General features: G+C 55.7%; 2 protein-coding genes and 1 pseudogene across 3 annotated transcripts; all 3 read right to left on the reverse strand.

The window, feature by feature from the left end:
* Positions 1-1,521: 1,521 nt before the first annotated feature.
* LOC307177406 (uncharacterized protein) lies at positions 1,522-8,967 on the reverse strand (the record flags this gene model as incomplete). The annotated part of the gene is given in 7 exon segments (XM_079904507.1): positions 1,522-1,854; positions 1,858-2,001; positions 2,005-2,104; positions 2,106-3,368; positions 3,370-4,305; positions 6,106-6,229; positions 8,961-8,967. Coding segments are annotated over 7 exon segments (2,907 nt in total).
* Positions 8,968-9,378: 411 nt separating this feature from the next.
* On the reverse strand, positions 9,379-10,267 carry LOC307177407 (spermatid maturation protein 1-like; annotated as a pseudogene). The gene is made up of 2 exons: positions 10,260-10,267; positions 9,379-10,159 (listed from the first exon to the last, which is right to left on the reverse strand). The product of its transcript is annotated as a spermatid maturation protein 1-like (transcript).
* Positions 10,268-14,235: 3,968 nt separating this feature from the next.
* Positions 14,236-17,767, reverse strand: LOC307177863 (neuroligin-2-like; the record flags this gene model as incomplete). The annotated part of the gene is given in 6 exon segments (XM_079905317.1): positions 14,236-14,616; positions 14,619-15,147; positions 15,947-16,543; positions 16,909-17,101; positions 17,225-17,438; positions 17,591-17,767. Coding segments are annotated over 6 exon segments (2,028 nt in total). The 5' UTR covers positions 17,705-17,767.

A 17,767-nucleotide genomic window follows, 5' to 3' on the forward strand; every position in this document is an offset into this window, starting at 1 on the left:
AAACTCCAGCTGGGCTAGGGCAGGGCAATGAAAAATTATCAGGGGAAGGAAATGGCTTTCAGCAACCAGTGCTATCATGGACACAGCTTAAGTCCAGGATGAACCTAGGACTCAGAATAATAGGACAGAAAGATAGGACACCAGAGACACGCTCACAGATTAGACCAATGCATACTGGACCAGGATTTCTAACATTCCTTTTTCCTAGGGGTCTGTCTCCCCAGTGAACTAGGCCTAAGTCCATGGGCAAGAAAATTAAGTGGAGACACCTCGAAATATCTAGAGGCCTATGAAGGAGGGGACCCTCAGAATCCAGGGCTCAATTTGGAGAGCCTAAAACACAAGGTTTCCTAGTCACTGACAAAGAGAGGTCTTCTTCCTCAGTAACCAAGAGCCCCAAACACAGCCCAGAACGGGGGAGGCAAGTTTCCGTACATCTGGTCATGAACCAAGAGACCAGATGAGGAAAACTGAAGCCTGGGCTCTTCTCACAGTCTGGGGAAATCAGGCACTAGGTGTCCAGCCCCACATCTTACCTCCTCCCTAGAGGGTGGCTTCTGAACCACCCTAAAAAGAGCAAAGTTCGCTGGTCTCTGGGGGAGCTTTAAGATGCTGGGGGTGGGTGACAGGGAAAGGAAAATTGCTCTAAACTCTAAAGCACTGCTCTGCAATAGCATTTTCCATGATGATGCAAATGTTCTAAATCTGTGCCGTCCAGTGCAGTAGCCACTAGCTCCATGTGCCTACTGAGCCCTTAGAAGGTCATGGCACTGAGGAACAGAATTTTTTTTTTTTTTTTGGCCAAGCCATGAAGCTTGCGGGGTCTGAGTTCCCCGACCAGGGATTGAACCCCAGCCACAGCAGGGAAAGCGCCAAGTCCCAACAACTGGACCACCAGGGAACAGAATTGGATGCCAGGGAAATTCTGTTCCCTGAGGAAGAGAATTTTTAACATTTTAACTTAATTTTTAACAGAATTAATTTTCCTTAATTTTAACTAATTTACATTCTAATAGGCATTTGGCTAGTGGCTACTGTAATTGACAGTGCAGCTCTAGGGCCTTGGGGATAACGGATTTAGCTAGACAGCGATGGAGGGACAGCAAGGATACTTTAGGTCCTCATCAGGTCCTGTGGAATTGGGCTGGGGTGGATGTCCTCAACCACCCACAGAACACTTCTCTTGTCTCTTTATTCCTCATGCATATCTGTCCCCTCTTTTTCTAAGTTGCTCATCACACACTGATATCCCCACTCCTTGATGGTCTCCGGTGAGTTGTTGGATGTCTCTCAGTGAAGGCGCCTGGGAGACAGAGCTTCGCACTTGTCCCTGCCTGCTCTGAACTGTCTCTGGCGGGCGTCAAAGACCACATGTCCTAGCCAGGTGCCTGACCCAGGACAGTAGGGCTTCCAGCTGGTTTTGGGAGGCGTAGACATCTGGCAATAGTTCTGGCAGGCTGGAGGAACTGTGGTACACCCAGTCTTGGCTGCCTGCTTGCCGGGAGAGTGATTGGAGCTCAATCAGTACAGGTACTTCTGAGAAGATTTGCAGGTCATTGTAGACCACCTGAGCCCTGGGAGAGCAGGAGTTCTGACTGGGTGAGACAGAAGTCCATGGTATGTGCTGCCCAGCATCCTCCTTTCGAGGAACTGCCTCAGATATAAATGACTTTCGGGTCTGATGTGGGCCCAAAACTTGGACAGAGTCAGTTCCAGATGGTTCTTGTGGAGGCCAGGGTTTGGGATAAGGCATGAGTTGTTATGGAAGCCTGATCTCTTGAATAAGCCAGAGTCTTGAGTAAGGGCTGGACCCTTATGGGGGCCAGCATCACGATTAATTCCTGAGTACTTGTGTTAGTTAGGGACATGGGTATGTTCTGAGCTCCTGTAATTTCCAGCATCTTGGGTAAGGCCACATCTCCTTTTGACTTCAGTGGCTTGGGTAAGGCCTGGATACTTACGGAGGTCAGAATCTTGAGTAAGGCCTTGGCTCCTGCAGACTCAAGAATCTTGGGTAAGACCTGGATTCTTGTAGTCTCCTGAGTCTCGGGTAAGGCTTGAGCCCTTATGGAGGCGAGGGGTTTGCACAAGGCCTGGGCTCTTCAGATTCCTGGCAAAGGCCTGAGCTCTTGTTGGCTCCAGAGTCTTGGGCAAGGTATGGACGCTTCTCTGGCCCAGAATCTTGGGTAAAGTCTGGACTCCTAGAGACTCCTGAATCTTGGGCATTACCTGTACTCTTGTCACATCCAGAATCTTGAGAAGGGTGTGGGCTATTATGGAAGCCAGTTTTTTGGGAGAGCTCTTGACTTTTATACAGTACAGTCTCTTGCTTTCGTTCCAGATTCCTATAGACTTCAGAATAATGCATAAAGCCTGAGCTCCTCTGAATGTCAGAAGTTTGGAGAAATGGTATGTTCTCATGGAGACCAGAGGGTTGGGTGAGATATAGGTGTATAAAGAAACGTCTATCTCGAGTAGAACCTAAGCTCTTCTGGGAGCCAGAATCTTGGGTAATGACTGGATTCTTCTGAAGATCAGAGTCGTGGGAAAGGCTTGGATTCTTGCAGAGGTAAGGGTCTTGGGTAAGGCCTGGAAGCTTGTGGAGGCCTGGATCTTGAGCAAGGCCCGGGTTCTTGGGGAGACCTGGGTCTCGGGTAAGGCCTGGGTTCTTATGGAGGCCTGGGTCTTGGATAAGGCCTGGGTCCTTGTGGAGGCTTGGATTTGGGGTAAGGCCTGGGTTTCTGAAAACTCTACAGTCTTTTGAAGGGCCTGGGGTCCTTTGGAGGACAGAGCCTTGGTTGAGGCCTAGACTCTCATGAAGTTCAGGGGGTTGGGGCTGGTTTGGGGTTTGGGAAGTAGTGGATAACTGGGGAAGGATGGGACCCTGGGAAGAGAGGACAGACTGAGGAGACTTGGAGGTTGGGGGAAAGGTGGGGGGTTGTATTAAGGTGGAGGGCTTCTGGTGGTTGCTGTGTTGAAGGACAAAGGATCTGGGAGAAACAAGAGGCAGAGAAAGAGTGCATGGTGGAGGCATGGTGCATGGTGAGCTCTGGGCACTGGTTGGAGAATGGAAGCAAGGTTGAGAAGGTGCAGCATCCTTGGAGTACACCAGGAATGTGGGGTAGACTGGAGTCTGGGGGTCTGTGTTTCTCTTCTCAGAACTGCAAGGATGGAAGCTGCAGTAAGGGAAGGTCTTGGACTGTACAAATTTGTCTTTGGCATCATTTGAGGTCTTCCCTTCCATATTCCCCAACTCCAGGTAACCCAGTATGGATCCTGTGGAGGACTTGGCACTGTCCCTACTACATTGCTTCAGTGTTTGCTCTGCTGTACCAGAGCTCACCAGACCATGCCCCTCTTGGGGCCTGGAGGGGGTACCAACCCATCCACACTGAGGCGGCATCCAGCAGCAAGTTCTTTCTGGAATACCCAGAATTCTGAGGCAGACACACATGGAATAAGTTCTGCTTTACCCTGCGGTCATGGTAGACCACATGGCCGGAGGAGAGGCCTTGGCTAAAGGCAGACAAGGTAGAGGGAATAGAACCTAGGATGGGCGTAGGGGTGGTGGACGGGACTTGAGTGTTTGTCAGGGCCATGCCCAGCCCTGGGACAGAGGTTGTGGCAGAGATCGGGACAGGGGCTGGTGTAGGGGCTAGGGCAGGAGTAGTAGCAGGGGCAGAAGTTGGGAGAGGGACCAGAGTGTTGGCATGGATATAGGTCAGATGAGCATGGGTCAGGGTGCAGACAGAAGTTTGGCCCAGGGACTGGGCTGAGGCATGTGAGGTGTCCTGGTCTTGGGCCTGGGCTGGGGTATGGGCTGAGGTATGCTCAGGGCCATGGACCTGGGCAGGGCTGTGCTCAGGGGTGAGGGCTGGGGAAGGGGTCTGGGCCTGGGGGGTGGTGTGCTCAGGGGAGTGGAATGTGAAGCAAGTCTGGGCCTGAGGTGGGACGTGCTCAGAGGGGTGGGTGGAGGAGAAGGTCTGGGCTTTGGCAGGAGTGTTCCCAGTAGGGTGCACTAGGGAGAAGGCCTGGGTCTGGGCGGAAGTGTGCTCATGGGCGTGGCCTCGGGAGCAGGTCTCGGCCTGGGTGGGGGGCGGGTGTGCCCAGGGGGGTGGGCTGAGGAGGTGGCCTGGGCCTTGGCAGGAGCATGCGCAGGGGGCTGAACTGGGGGGCGGGTCTGGGCCCCGGGCTGGGACCTGGGCTGGGTCAGAGTCTGGTGTCTTAGTCTTGCTGTCTTGGGGCAGGCGGAGTGGAACCACGTCCACCTTGCTCATCCTTTGGAGCTTGGAAGATGTCTCCTGCCTGGAGTACAAGGTGGCTTGGGACTTTAAGGCTGTGACCGGAGGGGCCTCCCCAGCTCCCACTACCCGCTCCATCCACAGTCCCCGTGGAGCCTCCGTGGAAGCCCCAGCCCATCCACACTGAGGCGGCATCCAGCAGCACTTAGAAGCATTCTCGTCATTTGTGTCTGGTATCCAGGAGTTTGGGTGGTGGTTTGGGTGCCCGAGCAGGAAGGGCGATGGCGGAAGCGGGAAGAAACTCTTGAGCACAGGTTCTTGGGATCCACGGAGCAGCGCATGCACATGCGATGGCTGCCTACACAGCTGGCTTGCTTGTCTGCGGGGAAAGGTGAGATGGGTCAGGGCCTGGCTTCCTGAGGGGCTGAGAATCAAGGCAGGGATAGAAGAAAGGGGACAGGCCCACATCCCCTGAGCCCACGCTGGCGCCCACTCACCTTTGGGGAAAATACGATTGAAAAGTACCCGCAAGTAACTCTTCAGATGCCTCCAGAGCTGAGGGAAGCAGGGGAGGGGGGAGACCAGGAGCAGGGTTAGCCCTGAAATCCAACACTTGTCCGGCCACACCCCAGCAGCCCTCCCAACCTCAGCCCCTTCGAGGCCCCAGGGCTCCCCCAACTCCGCTGCCCAGGTCCTGCCCTGACCATAGTCACCACGTTCATCCCCAAGTTGAGGAAGATTAATCTGATCAGGAGCAAAAGAATTGAGTCTCCTAGCTCCTGGCATTTCCTGAGGATGGTGCCAGAGCATGGCTCGGCTCGGTAGAGGGCTCGCTCACCCACGGCCGGGGGTCCAAGGACTGCCTGGGTCCCCTGGCCTCCACATAGTCACTGGGAGCCAGACTGGGTCATAATGGGGCAGGTGGTGAGGTCACAGTGAGGGAGGGGGATGAAAAGGAGGACCCAGGGTAGCATTCCCTAGTAACCAGGGTCAGGTAAGCTGAGCCTGGACAGTCAAACAGGGCCCGGTGGCCGGCACACCTCCCCTCGAGTGGTCATTCATTTGCTTACCACCCGCTGACTCACTTGTTCAAATGACACATTCCGTCTCTTGGCCCCTCTTGAGACTAGGAAGACCTCGGCCTCAGAGGCCTGCTGAAGGCCTGGCTGGAGTCCAGAGCCTCAGCCTTCTTCATGCCCTTCACTGGGCCTGGAGCTGGACCTGCCCAGATGTGGAACCTCCCAGATGGAAGCAGCTTCTTGTATGAGGCTCTTTGGGGACAGGGAGAGCTGAGACACAGAGGAGGTGCCCAGAGACCAGTGGCTTGGAGTCTGCAGCTGCAGATGTACTTAGTGCATGGTATAGTACCAGGAGGGGCCTGCTGGCAGAACTGTGGCCACTAAACCAAGGGGACCCTCAGGCCAAGAAAGGGACACTGGCTTCTTATTGCAGGAAGCCAAGGGCAGGGGCCCAGGCTGGCAGAAGGAGTGGCACTTCCAAGCCACAGACCACCAATGTTTCCTGGACTCTGGCGCTCTTTATTAAACTCTCCATGCCCTGCCCCCCCCGCCCCCGCCCCCATTTGCCGCCGGTCAGTTCATTTTCCCAGTCTGGCTCCTGTGCAGAGAGGGCCTCGAGGCCGAGGTGGAAGGTAGCAGTGAGTTGGCCCGTGCTTGGCTCTCCTGCCGTTGCCGCTTCTGCTCCAGGCTGTCATACACCTGGTAGTTGGCATTGCCCCCCCGGGTTCCGGCTGAGTGGCATGAAGGTGGGCGGAGGTGGAGGGTTCTCGGTAGCCTGGACGTCGGGCAGGGGCTGGGAGGGGCGGAGGAGCAGCGCTGAGCTGGGAGCCGGGGCCCGCTTGTACGAGGCCTCGGCCAGCACCGTGAGGGAGGCGGACGTGGCCAGAGGGCGCCGCACGGGCAGCATCTCGGCCCATTCGGCTGCCCAGCGCCGCACCGCGTGGGGATCCCGGGAGTAGTTCAAGTGTCCTGTGAAGGGGTGCGGGCTGCGGTTGGGCTGGCTGTGAGCACAGCTGGGGAGGCTCCGTCCATGGGCCGGGTGGCGAGTTGCACTGCCAGGCTTCGGGCAGGCTGCCCAGGAATTATTACATTCCTTTGTCCCAGGGGTCTGTCTCCACAGTGAACTAGGCCTAAGTCCATGGGCAAGAAAATTAAGTGGAGACACCTCGAAATATCTAGAGGCCTATGAAGGAGGGGACCCTCAGAATCCAGCGCTCAATTTGGGGAGCCTAAAACACAAGGTTTCCTAGTGACTGACAAAGAGAGTTCTTCTCCCTCAGTAACCAAGAGCCCCAAACACATCCCAGAATGGAGAAGGCAAGTTTCCATACATCTGGTCGTGACCCAAGAGACCAGATGAGGAAAGCTGAAGCCTGGGCTCTTTCTCACAGTCTGGGGAAATCAGGCATTAGGTGTCCAGCCCCACATCTTACCTCCTCCCCAGAGGGTGGCTTCTGAACCACCCTAAAAAGAGCAAAGTTCTCTAGGCTCTGGGGGAGCTTTAAGATGCTGGGGGTGGATGACAGGGAAAGGAAAATTGCTCTAAACTCTAAAGCACTGCTCTGCAATAGCATTTTCCATGATGATGCAAATGTTCTAAATCTGTGCCGTCCAGTGCAGTAGCCACTAGCTCCATGTGCCTACTGAGCCCTTAGAAGGTCATGGCACTGAGGAACAGAATTTTTTTTTTTTTTTTGGCCAAGCCATGAAGCTTGCGGGGTCTGAGTTCCCCGACCAGGGATTGAACCCCAGCCACAGCAGGGAAAGCGCCAAGTTCCAACAACTGGACCACCAGGGAACAGAATTGGATGCCAGGGAAATTCTGTTCCCTGAGGAAGAGAATTTTTAACATTTTAACTTAATTTTTAACAGAATTAATTTTCCTTAATTTTAATTAATTTACATTCTAATAGGCATTTGGCTAGTGGCTACTGTAATTGACAGTGCAGCTCTCGGGCCTTGGGGATAACGGATTTAGCTAGACAGCGATGGAGGGACAGCAGGGATAATTTATGTCCTCATCAGGCCCTGTGGGATGGGGCTGGGGTGGATGTCCTCAAGCAACCACAGAACTCTTCTCTTGTCTCTTTATTCCTCATTCATATCTGTCCCTCTTTTTCTAAGTTGCTCATCACACACTGATATCCCCACTCCTTGATGGTCTCCGGTGAGTTGTTGGATGTCTCTCAGTGAAGGCGCCTGGGAGACAGAGCTTCGCACTTGTCCCTGCCTGCTCTGAACTGTCTCTGGCGGGCGTCAAAGACCACATGTCCTAGCCGGGTGCCTGACCCAGGACAGTAGAGCTTCCAGCTGGTTTTGGGAGGCGTAGACATCTGGCGATAGTTTTGGCAGGGTGGAGGAACTGTATCCGTTGGGTGGTACACCCAGTCTTGGCTGCCTGCTCGCCGGGAGGATGATTGCAGCTCAATCAGTACAGGTACCTCTGAGAAGGTTTGCAGGTCATTGTAGACCACCTGAGCCCTGGGAGAGCAGGAGTTCTGACTGGGTGGGACAGAAGTCCATGGTATGTGCTGCCCAGCATCCTCCTTTCGAGGAACTGCCTCAGATATAAATGACTTTCGGGTCTGATGTGGGCCCAAAACTTGGACAGAGTCAGTTCCAGATGGTTCTTGTGGAGGCCAGGGTTTGGGATAAGGCATGAGTTGTTATGGAGGCCTGATCTCTTGGATAAGCCAGAGTCTTGAGTAAGAGCTGGACCCTTATGGGGGCCAGCATCGCGATTAATTCCCGAGTACTTGTGGAAGTTAGGGTCATGGGTATGTTCTGAGCTCCTGTAATTTCCAGTATCTTGGGTAAGGCCACATCTCCTTTTGACTTCAGTGGCTTGGGTAGGGCCTGGATACTTACGGAGGTCAGAATCTTGAGTAAGGCCTTGGCTCCTGCAGACTCAAGAATCTTGGGTAAGACCTGGATTCTTGTAGTCTCCTGAGTCTCGGGTAAGACTTGAGCCCTTATGGAGGTGAGGGGTTTCCACAAGGCCTGGGCTCTTCAGATTCCTGGCAAAGGCCTGAGCTCTTGTTGACTCCAGAGTCTTAGGCAAGGTGTGGACGCTTCTCTGGCCCAGAATCTTGGGTAAAGTCTGGACTCCTAGAGACTTCTGAATCTTGGGCATTACCTGTACTCTTGTCACATCCAGAATCTTGAGAAGGCTATTATGGAAGCCAGTTTTTTGGGAGAGTTCTTGACTTTTATAGAATACAGTCTTTTGCTTTCTTTCTAGATTCCTATAGACTCCAGAATCGTGCATAAAGCCTGAGCTCCTCTGAATGTCAGAAGTTTGGAGAAATGGTGTGTTCTTGTGGAGACCAGAGGGCTGGGTGAGATATGGGCGTTTAAAGAAACGTCTATCTCGAGTAGAACCTAAGCTCTTCTGGGTGCTAGAATCTTGGGTAATGACTGGATTCTTCTGAAAGTCAGAGTCGTTGGAAAGGCTTGGATTCTTGCAGAGGTAAGGGTCTTGGGTAAGGCCTGGAAGCTTGTGGAGGCCTGGATCTTGAGCAAGGCCCGGGTTCTTGGGGAGGCCTGGGTCTCGTGCAAGGCCTGAGTTCTTGTGGAGGCAGTCCTGGGATCATTGCTGGGGTTCATTGCTGGGGTCTGTGAAATTGGTACCTGTTGAACCTCAAGTCATTTTGTTTGCACAATGAACATCTCAACAGATATAGAGGAATATAGACCTCACCTTCCATACCAGATGGGTTCCTGGAATGTGAGCAGATAAGCCTTTTATGAATCACCCTGCTTCTCTGTTCATTTTCATTTGACTAACGTTATCGATCATTTTAAGCTGATTCCATTAAGTGGGTCTATATTGAGCACCTGCTGTGTGTTTGGAGTCTTGATGGAAAATGCCCACTGGCTATTTCTCTTTCTTTCTCTCTTTTTTTTTCTTTTTGGCCATGCAGTGTGGTTTGCAGGATCTTAGTTCCCCGACCAGGGATTGAACTGGGGCCGTCAGCAATGAAAGCGTGTAGTCCTAATCACTGGACATCCCGGGAATTCCCTGTGGCTGTGTGGGCCCTGGCACCCCCCAAACCACCACAAACCACCTCCTCTCTTCTTTTTATTCTTCTCCCAGTCACCTCTCTGTCAGGGAACAGTATACCTAGGCCTTTCCCGTCCCCTCAGCCGTGCTGGATCCAGAGACCGGGGGGTAACAGTGGGACAGGGCCTCCACCTCCCTGGTCAGCTCCCACAGCTGCCGCCTCACGTCTCTGGCATTATAGGCTTTGCGCCCTGAGGAGTGGCGCCGAGGGATGTCTGCGACGTGGGCTGGGCCCAGGATGGGTGGCTGGGCTGGCGAGCACTGCTCCTGTTCTGCTTGGGGCACCCCCCAACCGTTCTTGTGGCTCAGGGCCTGAGGGCTGTGGGGCGGGGGTTCACAGGGTACGCGTAGGCCTGTAGGCCCAGCTCTGACTGCCTCTCTTTTGAGCGGCCTTCCCTCTACAGTTTGCTGGAAGCGGATGGTCTGGGTAGGTGGCTCCACGGCATCCTGGGCCCAGGGAGTCCAGAACCCCTGGGTGGACTGAAAGCCTTCCCAGTCCTTGGGGCAATTCCAGTTGTGGGGGCAGATTGTTGTGTGCTGACGTGGGGGCTTCTCGTCATCGCTGTCAGTTGTCAGGGGCCCAGGCTACGGGGCGGTGGGCGCGGCGTGCTGAAGAGTCACGACGGCGATGGCGGCGAGTGGGTGGGGGGGACACGATCATTTTCACAGGGTCCATGGTGCACCGAAGGCAGACTGCAGGGGCGCTCTGCTTCGGGGGCTGGGTCTGCTTCCCAGGTGAGCATAACTTAGAAGCTTCTGTGGATTGGGGACAGGTGAGAGGCTGGTGGGGAGCCTGGCTCCTCCAGGGATGGAGAGGCAGGTTGCAGGAAGAGAAGCTGCATAGTTATGGTGTCTGAGCAGGGAGAGCGGGAGGGGAAGGGGCCCACTTAAGGTCAGGGCTAGAACACCTGGTTTCTGCCTTTCCTATTCCCCAACCTCCCCATCCTCCACTTACCTTTCTCACAAATAACACGAAACACTTGGTGTAAGAAGCCACGGAGTCTGCGCCAGAGCTAGGTCGGGGAGGACACAGTGACTGAGTGGCCGTGGCCATGGGGGTCCCTAGGGCCCCAACCTACTGTGCCCACAGTACTACCGGCCGCCATCCTGTCCCAGAGGCTCCTGGGGGTAAGTGGGTCACAACGATGTGGGGCTCTCCCTCACAATGTGCCAAGAGGGAGAGTCCTGGGCCTGTGTTTGACCCTCCAGCCTGGGCCAGGGCTTAGCAGAGGCCAAACACTTCACCTTGCATGTCTCTCCTGTAGCCAGCCACCTGCACCAGCCCATAGGCCCTCTGGCCTGTTTGGTGTCTGTCCCCATCAGCCCCTGCCTGGTCCTCTACACCAGGCTCTGACCTCTGCACAAACACTGGTCCTGATCTTAACTCCCTGAACAACCCCATTACCAATGACCACCTCACCCCAGCACTCACTCCCCCTTTCTCTCTGACCTCAGAGCTGTTCACTGGAAAGGGCTGTGGGCTCGGACCCCCTCCTCCTCCCTCACTGGCAGAGTCACTTCTCCAGGGTTTGTCTCTTCAGAGCCCCACCCCTACCTCCCAACATAACAGCAGGCAAAACCAACAGTTAAACTTTTATATTTACAATATTCCATCCTGGAGTCCCTGCGCCGTGACAAAGTCATGATGCAATCAAAGGCAGGACTGCAAAGCAGCACTGTGCCAGGACGGTGGACTACATCTCTATTGATTTGTTTGGTTGTGTTAAGCTTATCTATGGAAACAGCACAAGGGGGATTTGCGCCCAGGGTTAGGAAGATGAGAAAAACTACTACCCCCCCCCTACTATTGTTATTACAAAATGGAAAATACCTATTTTGGCCCCAGGAAACTGGGAATGCAATACACAAATGGAAATATAGGGATGTTCCTATGGAAAACACCCCCAATTGAACAACAGTGGCCCTACGAAGGGGTTGTTGTTGATTTTGCTTTCATATGGGTCCACTATAAAGAAAGGTTAATACTCTGGCAACAATTGCCAGGTGATAAACAGGAGCGTAGGAGGTATTGTAAGTGCTACTAGTGGAGTCAGGTGCACAGGAACTGTAGGATATATTGTAAATATTTTTAAGGCACTATTCAAAAAACTTGCCCATGCATTTAAGAACAAAAAGTGTCATGAAGAACCTAGGGTTAAGAGAGGAATAAAGACACAGACCTACTGGAGAACGGACTTGAGGATATGGGGAGAGGGAAGAGTGAGCTGTGACAAAGCGAGAGAGAGGCACGGACATATATACACTACCAAACGTAAGGTAGATGGCTAGTGGGAAGCAGCCGCATAGCACAGGGAGATCAGCTCGGTGCTTTGTGACCGCCTGGAGGGGTGGGAGGGAGGGAGACGCAAGAGGGAAGAGATATGGGAACATATGTATATGTATAACTGATTCACTTTGTTATAAAGCAGAAACTAACACACCATTGTAAAGCAATTATACCCCAATAAAGATGTTTAAAAAAAAAAAAAACTTGCCCATGCAGAAAGAACACGAAGATTGCACTTCTGTAGTAAAGACCTTACATAATAGCTTGACTTAACTATTAGAAAATAACCTGCAACTAATGAGAACTTGGGGAATTATCTTGTTAGTACATCTAGAAACTGGGGACATTTTCAGAAAACTGACAAAAATATTTTGAGGTTAGAACATGTTGAGATGTTTTGATTTTGTACATGATGATGAAACCTGCCTATATATAAATACCTGCTCTGAAAAATAAATTTGTGCTTGACGTGCTGACATCTACAAAGGGTGTCAGGTCTTGTTTCCTTCGCCGACGCCGTCCATCCCTCAGGTTTACCTGGACTCGTTGGAGCTGGACTCTGACAATTTACAATATTCTCTTCATCTTTTGCCAGGTTTAAAAATGTGTACAGAGCCGCGAAGGGTTGGGGTGGGGACAAGGGATTGTCAAGGAATTGTTCTGGGGACAGGGGCTGGGCATTGGAGTCTGTGGCTGAATCATGGGGTCCCCCAGCCCCCCTCCCATGCCCCAGTTTGGGGGGCATCTGTCTACAGGGTTCAGGGCCCAGGTCCCTAGCATTTAGAAGGCAGGGCTGTTTGGAAAGGAGCTAGACCAGGCAGGGGAAGGGGTAGGAAAAGAACTAAGTTTCCATGGGTGGAGGTGGGGGCAGAAGGGACAGTCAGGAGGCAAAGTTCTGGGGAGCCAAGACCAGGGATTTGGGGGTCAGTGGAAGACAGCACTCCACCCCCATTCAAATTTGGCACTAATGAACCCACAAAATGCCAGCAGACGAGGATTGGCTCCTTCTCGGCTGGTGTCCCTTGAAACCCTTCCCGACATTGTTCCTTTCCCCAGAGGCCCAAACCGTTTCTTTGGGCAGTCACCTTACACACATCCTTTCAAATCAAATTCTTCCTGCTGGTGTCTGCCCAAGCGCTGTCCCCCACTGCCCCCTCCATCTGTTCCTCAGTACAGCTGACCCCGTTCTCTCCCCCAACCTGTCCGGGGAAGTCTTTCTCCCCTGCTCTCCTCCCCTCCCCCCTCCACTGCTCCTTTCCTTCAGCCCTGGGGGCCCAGGGGAGAGGGGGCAGGTCAAAGGAGGGGGTGGGCAGCTGAGGGGAGAAGCTGGCTTGGGACCAGGAAGGGATGTCTTCAGAGGGGGACGGCGAAGAGGGGAGGGAAAACAGGGGCAGAGAGGGAGGGATGAGACATGGCGAGAAGAGGGACGCAGGCGGGACCCCTTTAGCTGCCACCTCCCCCTCTCCTGTATCCTACCTGCCCTGGCCCAGGGCTGAGGAATCCTTGGCACGTTTTGGGGGGTCTTTGCCCCTCAAACCCACCTCAGCAGTTTGGCACGGATGAGCGACGGTCTGAGGACTGAGGGAAGAAGGGCTGCCCTCAGACCGCGGTGAGAGTTTTGGTCAAACATGCACGGCCTCTGTGGGTGGCAGGTGCCACGCAGCCCCCCACCCCACCCCACCCCCCGAATTCTAGGGGAAGGAAGGGCAGAGCTTAGGGTCTGTTCATCTCCTCAGGGTTTGTCCCTCCCCCTCAGCTTCTGTCAGTTTGAAGTCCTTTCACACCTGCTGTGTGAGAAGTTAAGTGCTGGGCCTGAGGCCCTAAGATGCAGGGAAGTGCTGGAGAGAAAGGGGCTGTCTGCATGGGAAAACGTACATCCACATGCAAGAACATGTTTCCACTCAGAAATGCATCCTGGACCCAGGGGAAGACAAGTTCCCAGGCAGCACAGGGATGCAAGGTCTCCTCTCTTCCCCGTGGCAGGGAATGTGTGTCTGTCATCTGTGGAAGGCGAGGCCTGCCCTGGGGAGACCGTGCTTCACCTCACTTGTGCCACGGGGGATACACATGCTTCGCTGGGGCGGGAGGGCTGGGGTCAGGGCAGGGGGGCTGTGATTTCCTCGCTACTTCCCAGGCACCACCCTGTGTCGTCCGGTGGCCAAGGGTCGCTGTTTGTGAACACACCACTTCCAGGGTCTCCAGGGGGTGGGAGGAGGGAGGAGGTGGGGGCACAAATCCCCACAGAAATTCTTTGAGGGAGCCAACATGTGTCCAGGGCGGCAAAAAAAACCCTCACCCTGCACATGGTTTCTCACCCCCTTGTGAGAAAGCACAACTCCACGTGGGAAAATACTTCCACGTCTCCACACACCGAAGACGGGTGTCCAGACGAGGGAGGGGAAAAAACACCCCCCCCCCCAAGTTGTTCAAAGGCCCGGGTCCAGAGAAGAGAACGGGCCACTCTGCGCGGGAGAAGCGCACACATCCCGGCGAGGAAACCGATGTCCACCTAAAGCTCCTCGATGTGTCACAGCTCCACACGACAAAAGCCTGTCGCCAAGTCCTCCTCCCTGCCTTCTGAGCTGGCCGGGAGGGCCGGGGAGGGGGGCCTCCCCGAGCCGCCCCCTATACCCGAGTGGTGGAGTGGGGATGGGGGAGCGTGTTGTTGTGGCTGGTAGCGGTGGGGGGAGGCGGGGGGAAGGGCCCAAAGGGATGCAGGGAGGGGGGCGGCGGGGGAGGGGGTGGCCCCAGGCCGCTGGGCAGCAGGGTCAGGGCCCCGGGGGCCAAGAGTGGCAAATCGTCCGGCGCCCGGCGCAGGGCCAGGGTGTAGTCGGGCGGGCAGGCGGGGCGCAGGGCCACCGCAGGTTCCGCGCCGACGCCCCCGCCCCGCTTCAGCTGCAGCGACACCAGCTCCTCCTCGGGTGGCAGCTCACGGCCGGCAGCAGGGAGCAGGGTGCCCCCGCCGGGCACGCCGGTGCCCGAGCCGCCGGGGCGGGGTGGGTGGGGAGGCTGAGCCGCCTGCACCGCAGCTCCTGCCGCCGGTCCCGCTTGTAGTAGAGAGCGGCGAAGGCAAGGATGTTGAGGAAGAGGAGGGAGGCGCCCATGGCCACGGTGACGCTGAGCTCCGTGGAGTAGTTTCGGGAGTCCCCGGGGAAGCGGTCGTAGGCCTGGGGGCCTGGCTCGGGCTCGGGCTCGGGCGGCAGGGTGGCCGGAGGCGGGGGTGGGGGGCGGGGGGGGGGGCGGGGGCGGCGAGTGCCGGGGGCACCAGGGGGCGGGCGCGGCGGCCAGCGCGTGGCGTAGGGAGGGAGGCGCGTGGTGGTGGTGAAGAGCTCCGTGTGCAGGTTGTGCAGGTGCGGCACGAGCTTCAGCCAGAAGGCCACCTTGTTGGCGCGGTAGTTGGCGCGCACGCGCGGCTTCAAGCCGATGTGCAGGTACAGCCTCTCCTTGCTGTTGAACTTGCTCCACACCACCTCCTCGAAGCGGTTGCGCTTGGTGTGGATGAACTTGGTGTCCTGTGGCACCGGCTGGTTGGGGTCGCTGTGGACACAACGGGGCAGGGAAAGGAGGAGTAAGGGTGAGGCTCCCATGAAAGGCAGGGGTGGGGGCCTGCTATGGGAGGAATGGAGAGAGAGATGGACAGAGATGCAGAGAGCTGGGGAGACGGGAAGTGAGACAGAGACGGATACGAAGAGACAGAGAAACTGCCAGAGACGGACGGACAGACAGACAAAGAGGGATGAAGCCAGACTGCCAGAGACAGTCTGAGATGAGGACAGAGGGGCAGAGAGGGAAGAGACAGACCACCAGTGACAGAGGCAGAGTCTGAGAATGAATGAGATAGAGACATATGGAAACAGAGACACAAAAGGACATGAGAGACAGCCAGGGGGAAACCAGCGAGTACAGAGTAACCAGATCAAAGCAAGCAGAGATATCAATAGATTTCAAGAGAGAGAGGCAGAGACAGCAATAGACAGACAGACACAAACCCTCACACACACTCAGATACACAGATGGGAGCACTCAGACAGCGGGCCGAGCTCTGGGAGGAGAAGGAGAGAGCTGGGTGGGCAAGGGAGGGAAGGAGAGACAGACACGGAGCCAAAGGCACCAAGTGAGCCCGCCCCCCAGAAAAGACAGGGACCTCTCTTCCAACTCTTCTGAGTCTTCAACACACACAGAAGAGCTGTCCGGCAGGTGTCTGAGTCGAGAAGGCAAGAGTGCCTTGATGGAGGAATGATGGCCGTGTGAAGGAGAGGGAGAGAAGGGGCTGAGGATGGAGGCGGTGTGTGCCCTGACCTGCAGGGATGCCTGACCCAGCCCCTCTGGCCCTCACCCGGTCTTGGCGAAGTTGGTCCAGTAGGTCATGACCACGGCGCTGAGCATGACATCATTCTTGGAGAAGTTGCAGGGGAAGAGGTCGGTGGCACCCACCATGGGCACACCAAAGACGTAGGGTAGCTCATCCCCGTGCGCTGCATCTGCCCACTCGGGCCGGCCCTCAGCCTGGCAGTGGTGGTAGAAGGTGTAAAAGTAGACAGGGGACTGGTAGTCAGCGTGCAACTTGGCGGTGGCCACAGCCGGTGCCACCCACTGGTGGCCAGTAAAGAGCGCCAGCAGGGTCTTGCGCCACATCTCGCCATTGTCCCTGTTGGCCCAGTCCATGTACATAAACTTGATGGTCTGCCGCAGCACATCCTTGCCCTCCGGGTAGCCATACAGGTTGTCCACAAAGTTGGAGACGGTGAAGTCGAAGGCGCTGGCGGACACGCCGTCCTCGCTCTCCGCCGAGTCCTCCACGAACTTGAGGCCCTCTCCCTGGTTGACACCGATGAGCATGTCATAGTTGAGGAATTCTCCCTGCTGCATGAGGATCTCAGGGTCATGGGGGACTATATCACCATCCACCATGGGCCCAAAGGCGATATCGTAGCTGGGGAGAAGGGGTCAAGGTCGCATCACCTGTTCACCGGCCTCCTCTCAGCTCACAGCCTGCTGAGTCCTCTGCTCAGAAGACCCCTCTCCCCTAGTTAAAACCTTCTGAGCCCTTCAGGGTACTTGACCTCTCAGGAAGTCCTCCCTCAAGCACTTCATGGAGCCTCGTGCACACTGGCTCTGTTTAGGCACCTCCGCCTAGGGAAGGCTTCTGGGAGAAGGCAGGGCCCCGGGAGGGCCTTGAAGTTCCCCTCTCCTGGCTAAATGGAATGCTTGTGGCCTGTGGGCACCTCTCACCCTCAACCTCCTTGGAACCAGCAAGGAGAATGGAGGTCTGGACCTGGCCCTCTCCCACCCCCATACCGGGCGGGCTGTATGTCCTGGTCCACCAGCTCCCGAGAAGGCTTACGGCGCAGACACTCCACGGCCTCTGCACTGTCCTCCCGGTCACAGCCCACCTTGGCCGCCAGCAGCCGCGTGTACTTGAGCAGCTGGTAGTTGACAGACCACCTAGAAATAGCAGTGCCACTCTGGGCGATGGCCTTCTGGAACAGCCCTGGTGGGACAGGCAGGCTTTAGGCTGGGCTGTTATCAGCCTGAGGGAGGAGAAGGGGGATCTGGTGGGGTTGGGGGTGTGAGAAAGGGGACAAGAGGGACAGGCTGAGGAGGTGGCTGGTACCTTCCAAATGGTGGGAGAGGATCAGAAGGTTGACACAGGAGGCCCCTGCCCCAGATCCGAAGATGGTGATGCGCTCGGGGTCGCCCCCAAAGTGGGCAATGTTCTCACTGAGACAGCGCAGGGCCTGGATCTGGTCCACGAGCCCGTAGTTGCCTTTTGCAGCCTGGTCCCCAGTGCTGAGAAAACATGGGGGTAGAGGAAAAAAGGGGGCTTCCTGGGGGTGTCACAGCACACTTTCCCTCTTTCTGGGCAGCTCAGTCCAACCCAGAAGCCATTCTGCTTCTGCTGGGTTTAGAGGAACCCTGCCAGCAGGCCCTCCTCCCAGACTCCAGCCCCTAGAGTTGGCTGCCCACCCTCACCAGGCACCCCAAGCCGGTAGTTGAGTGTGGCTACAATGACGTTGCCGTAGGTGGCCAGGACAGAGCCATCCAACATGTTCCCGGTGCCCTCCATGTAGGAGCCACCATGCAGGAACAGCATCACCGGCTTCTTCCCGGAGTCCCGGATATCTGCGTGGGGAGGGGGCGGGTCGGTGGGCCGGGG

Source organism: Stenella coeruleoalba (assembly GCF_951394435.1).
Source record: "Stenella coeruleoalba genome assembly, chromosome: 19".
Lineage (NCBI taxonomy): Eukaryota > Metazoa > Chordata > Mammalia > Artiodactyla > Delphinidae > Stenella > Stenella coeruleoalba.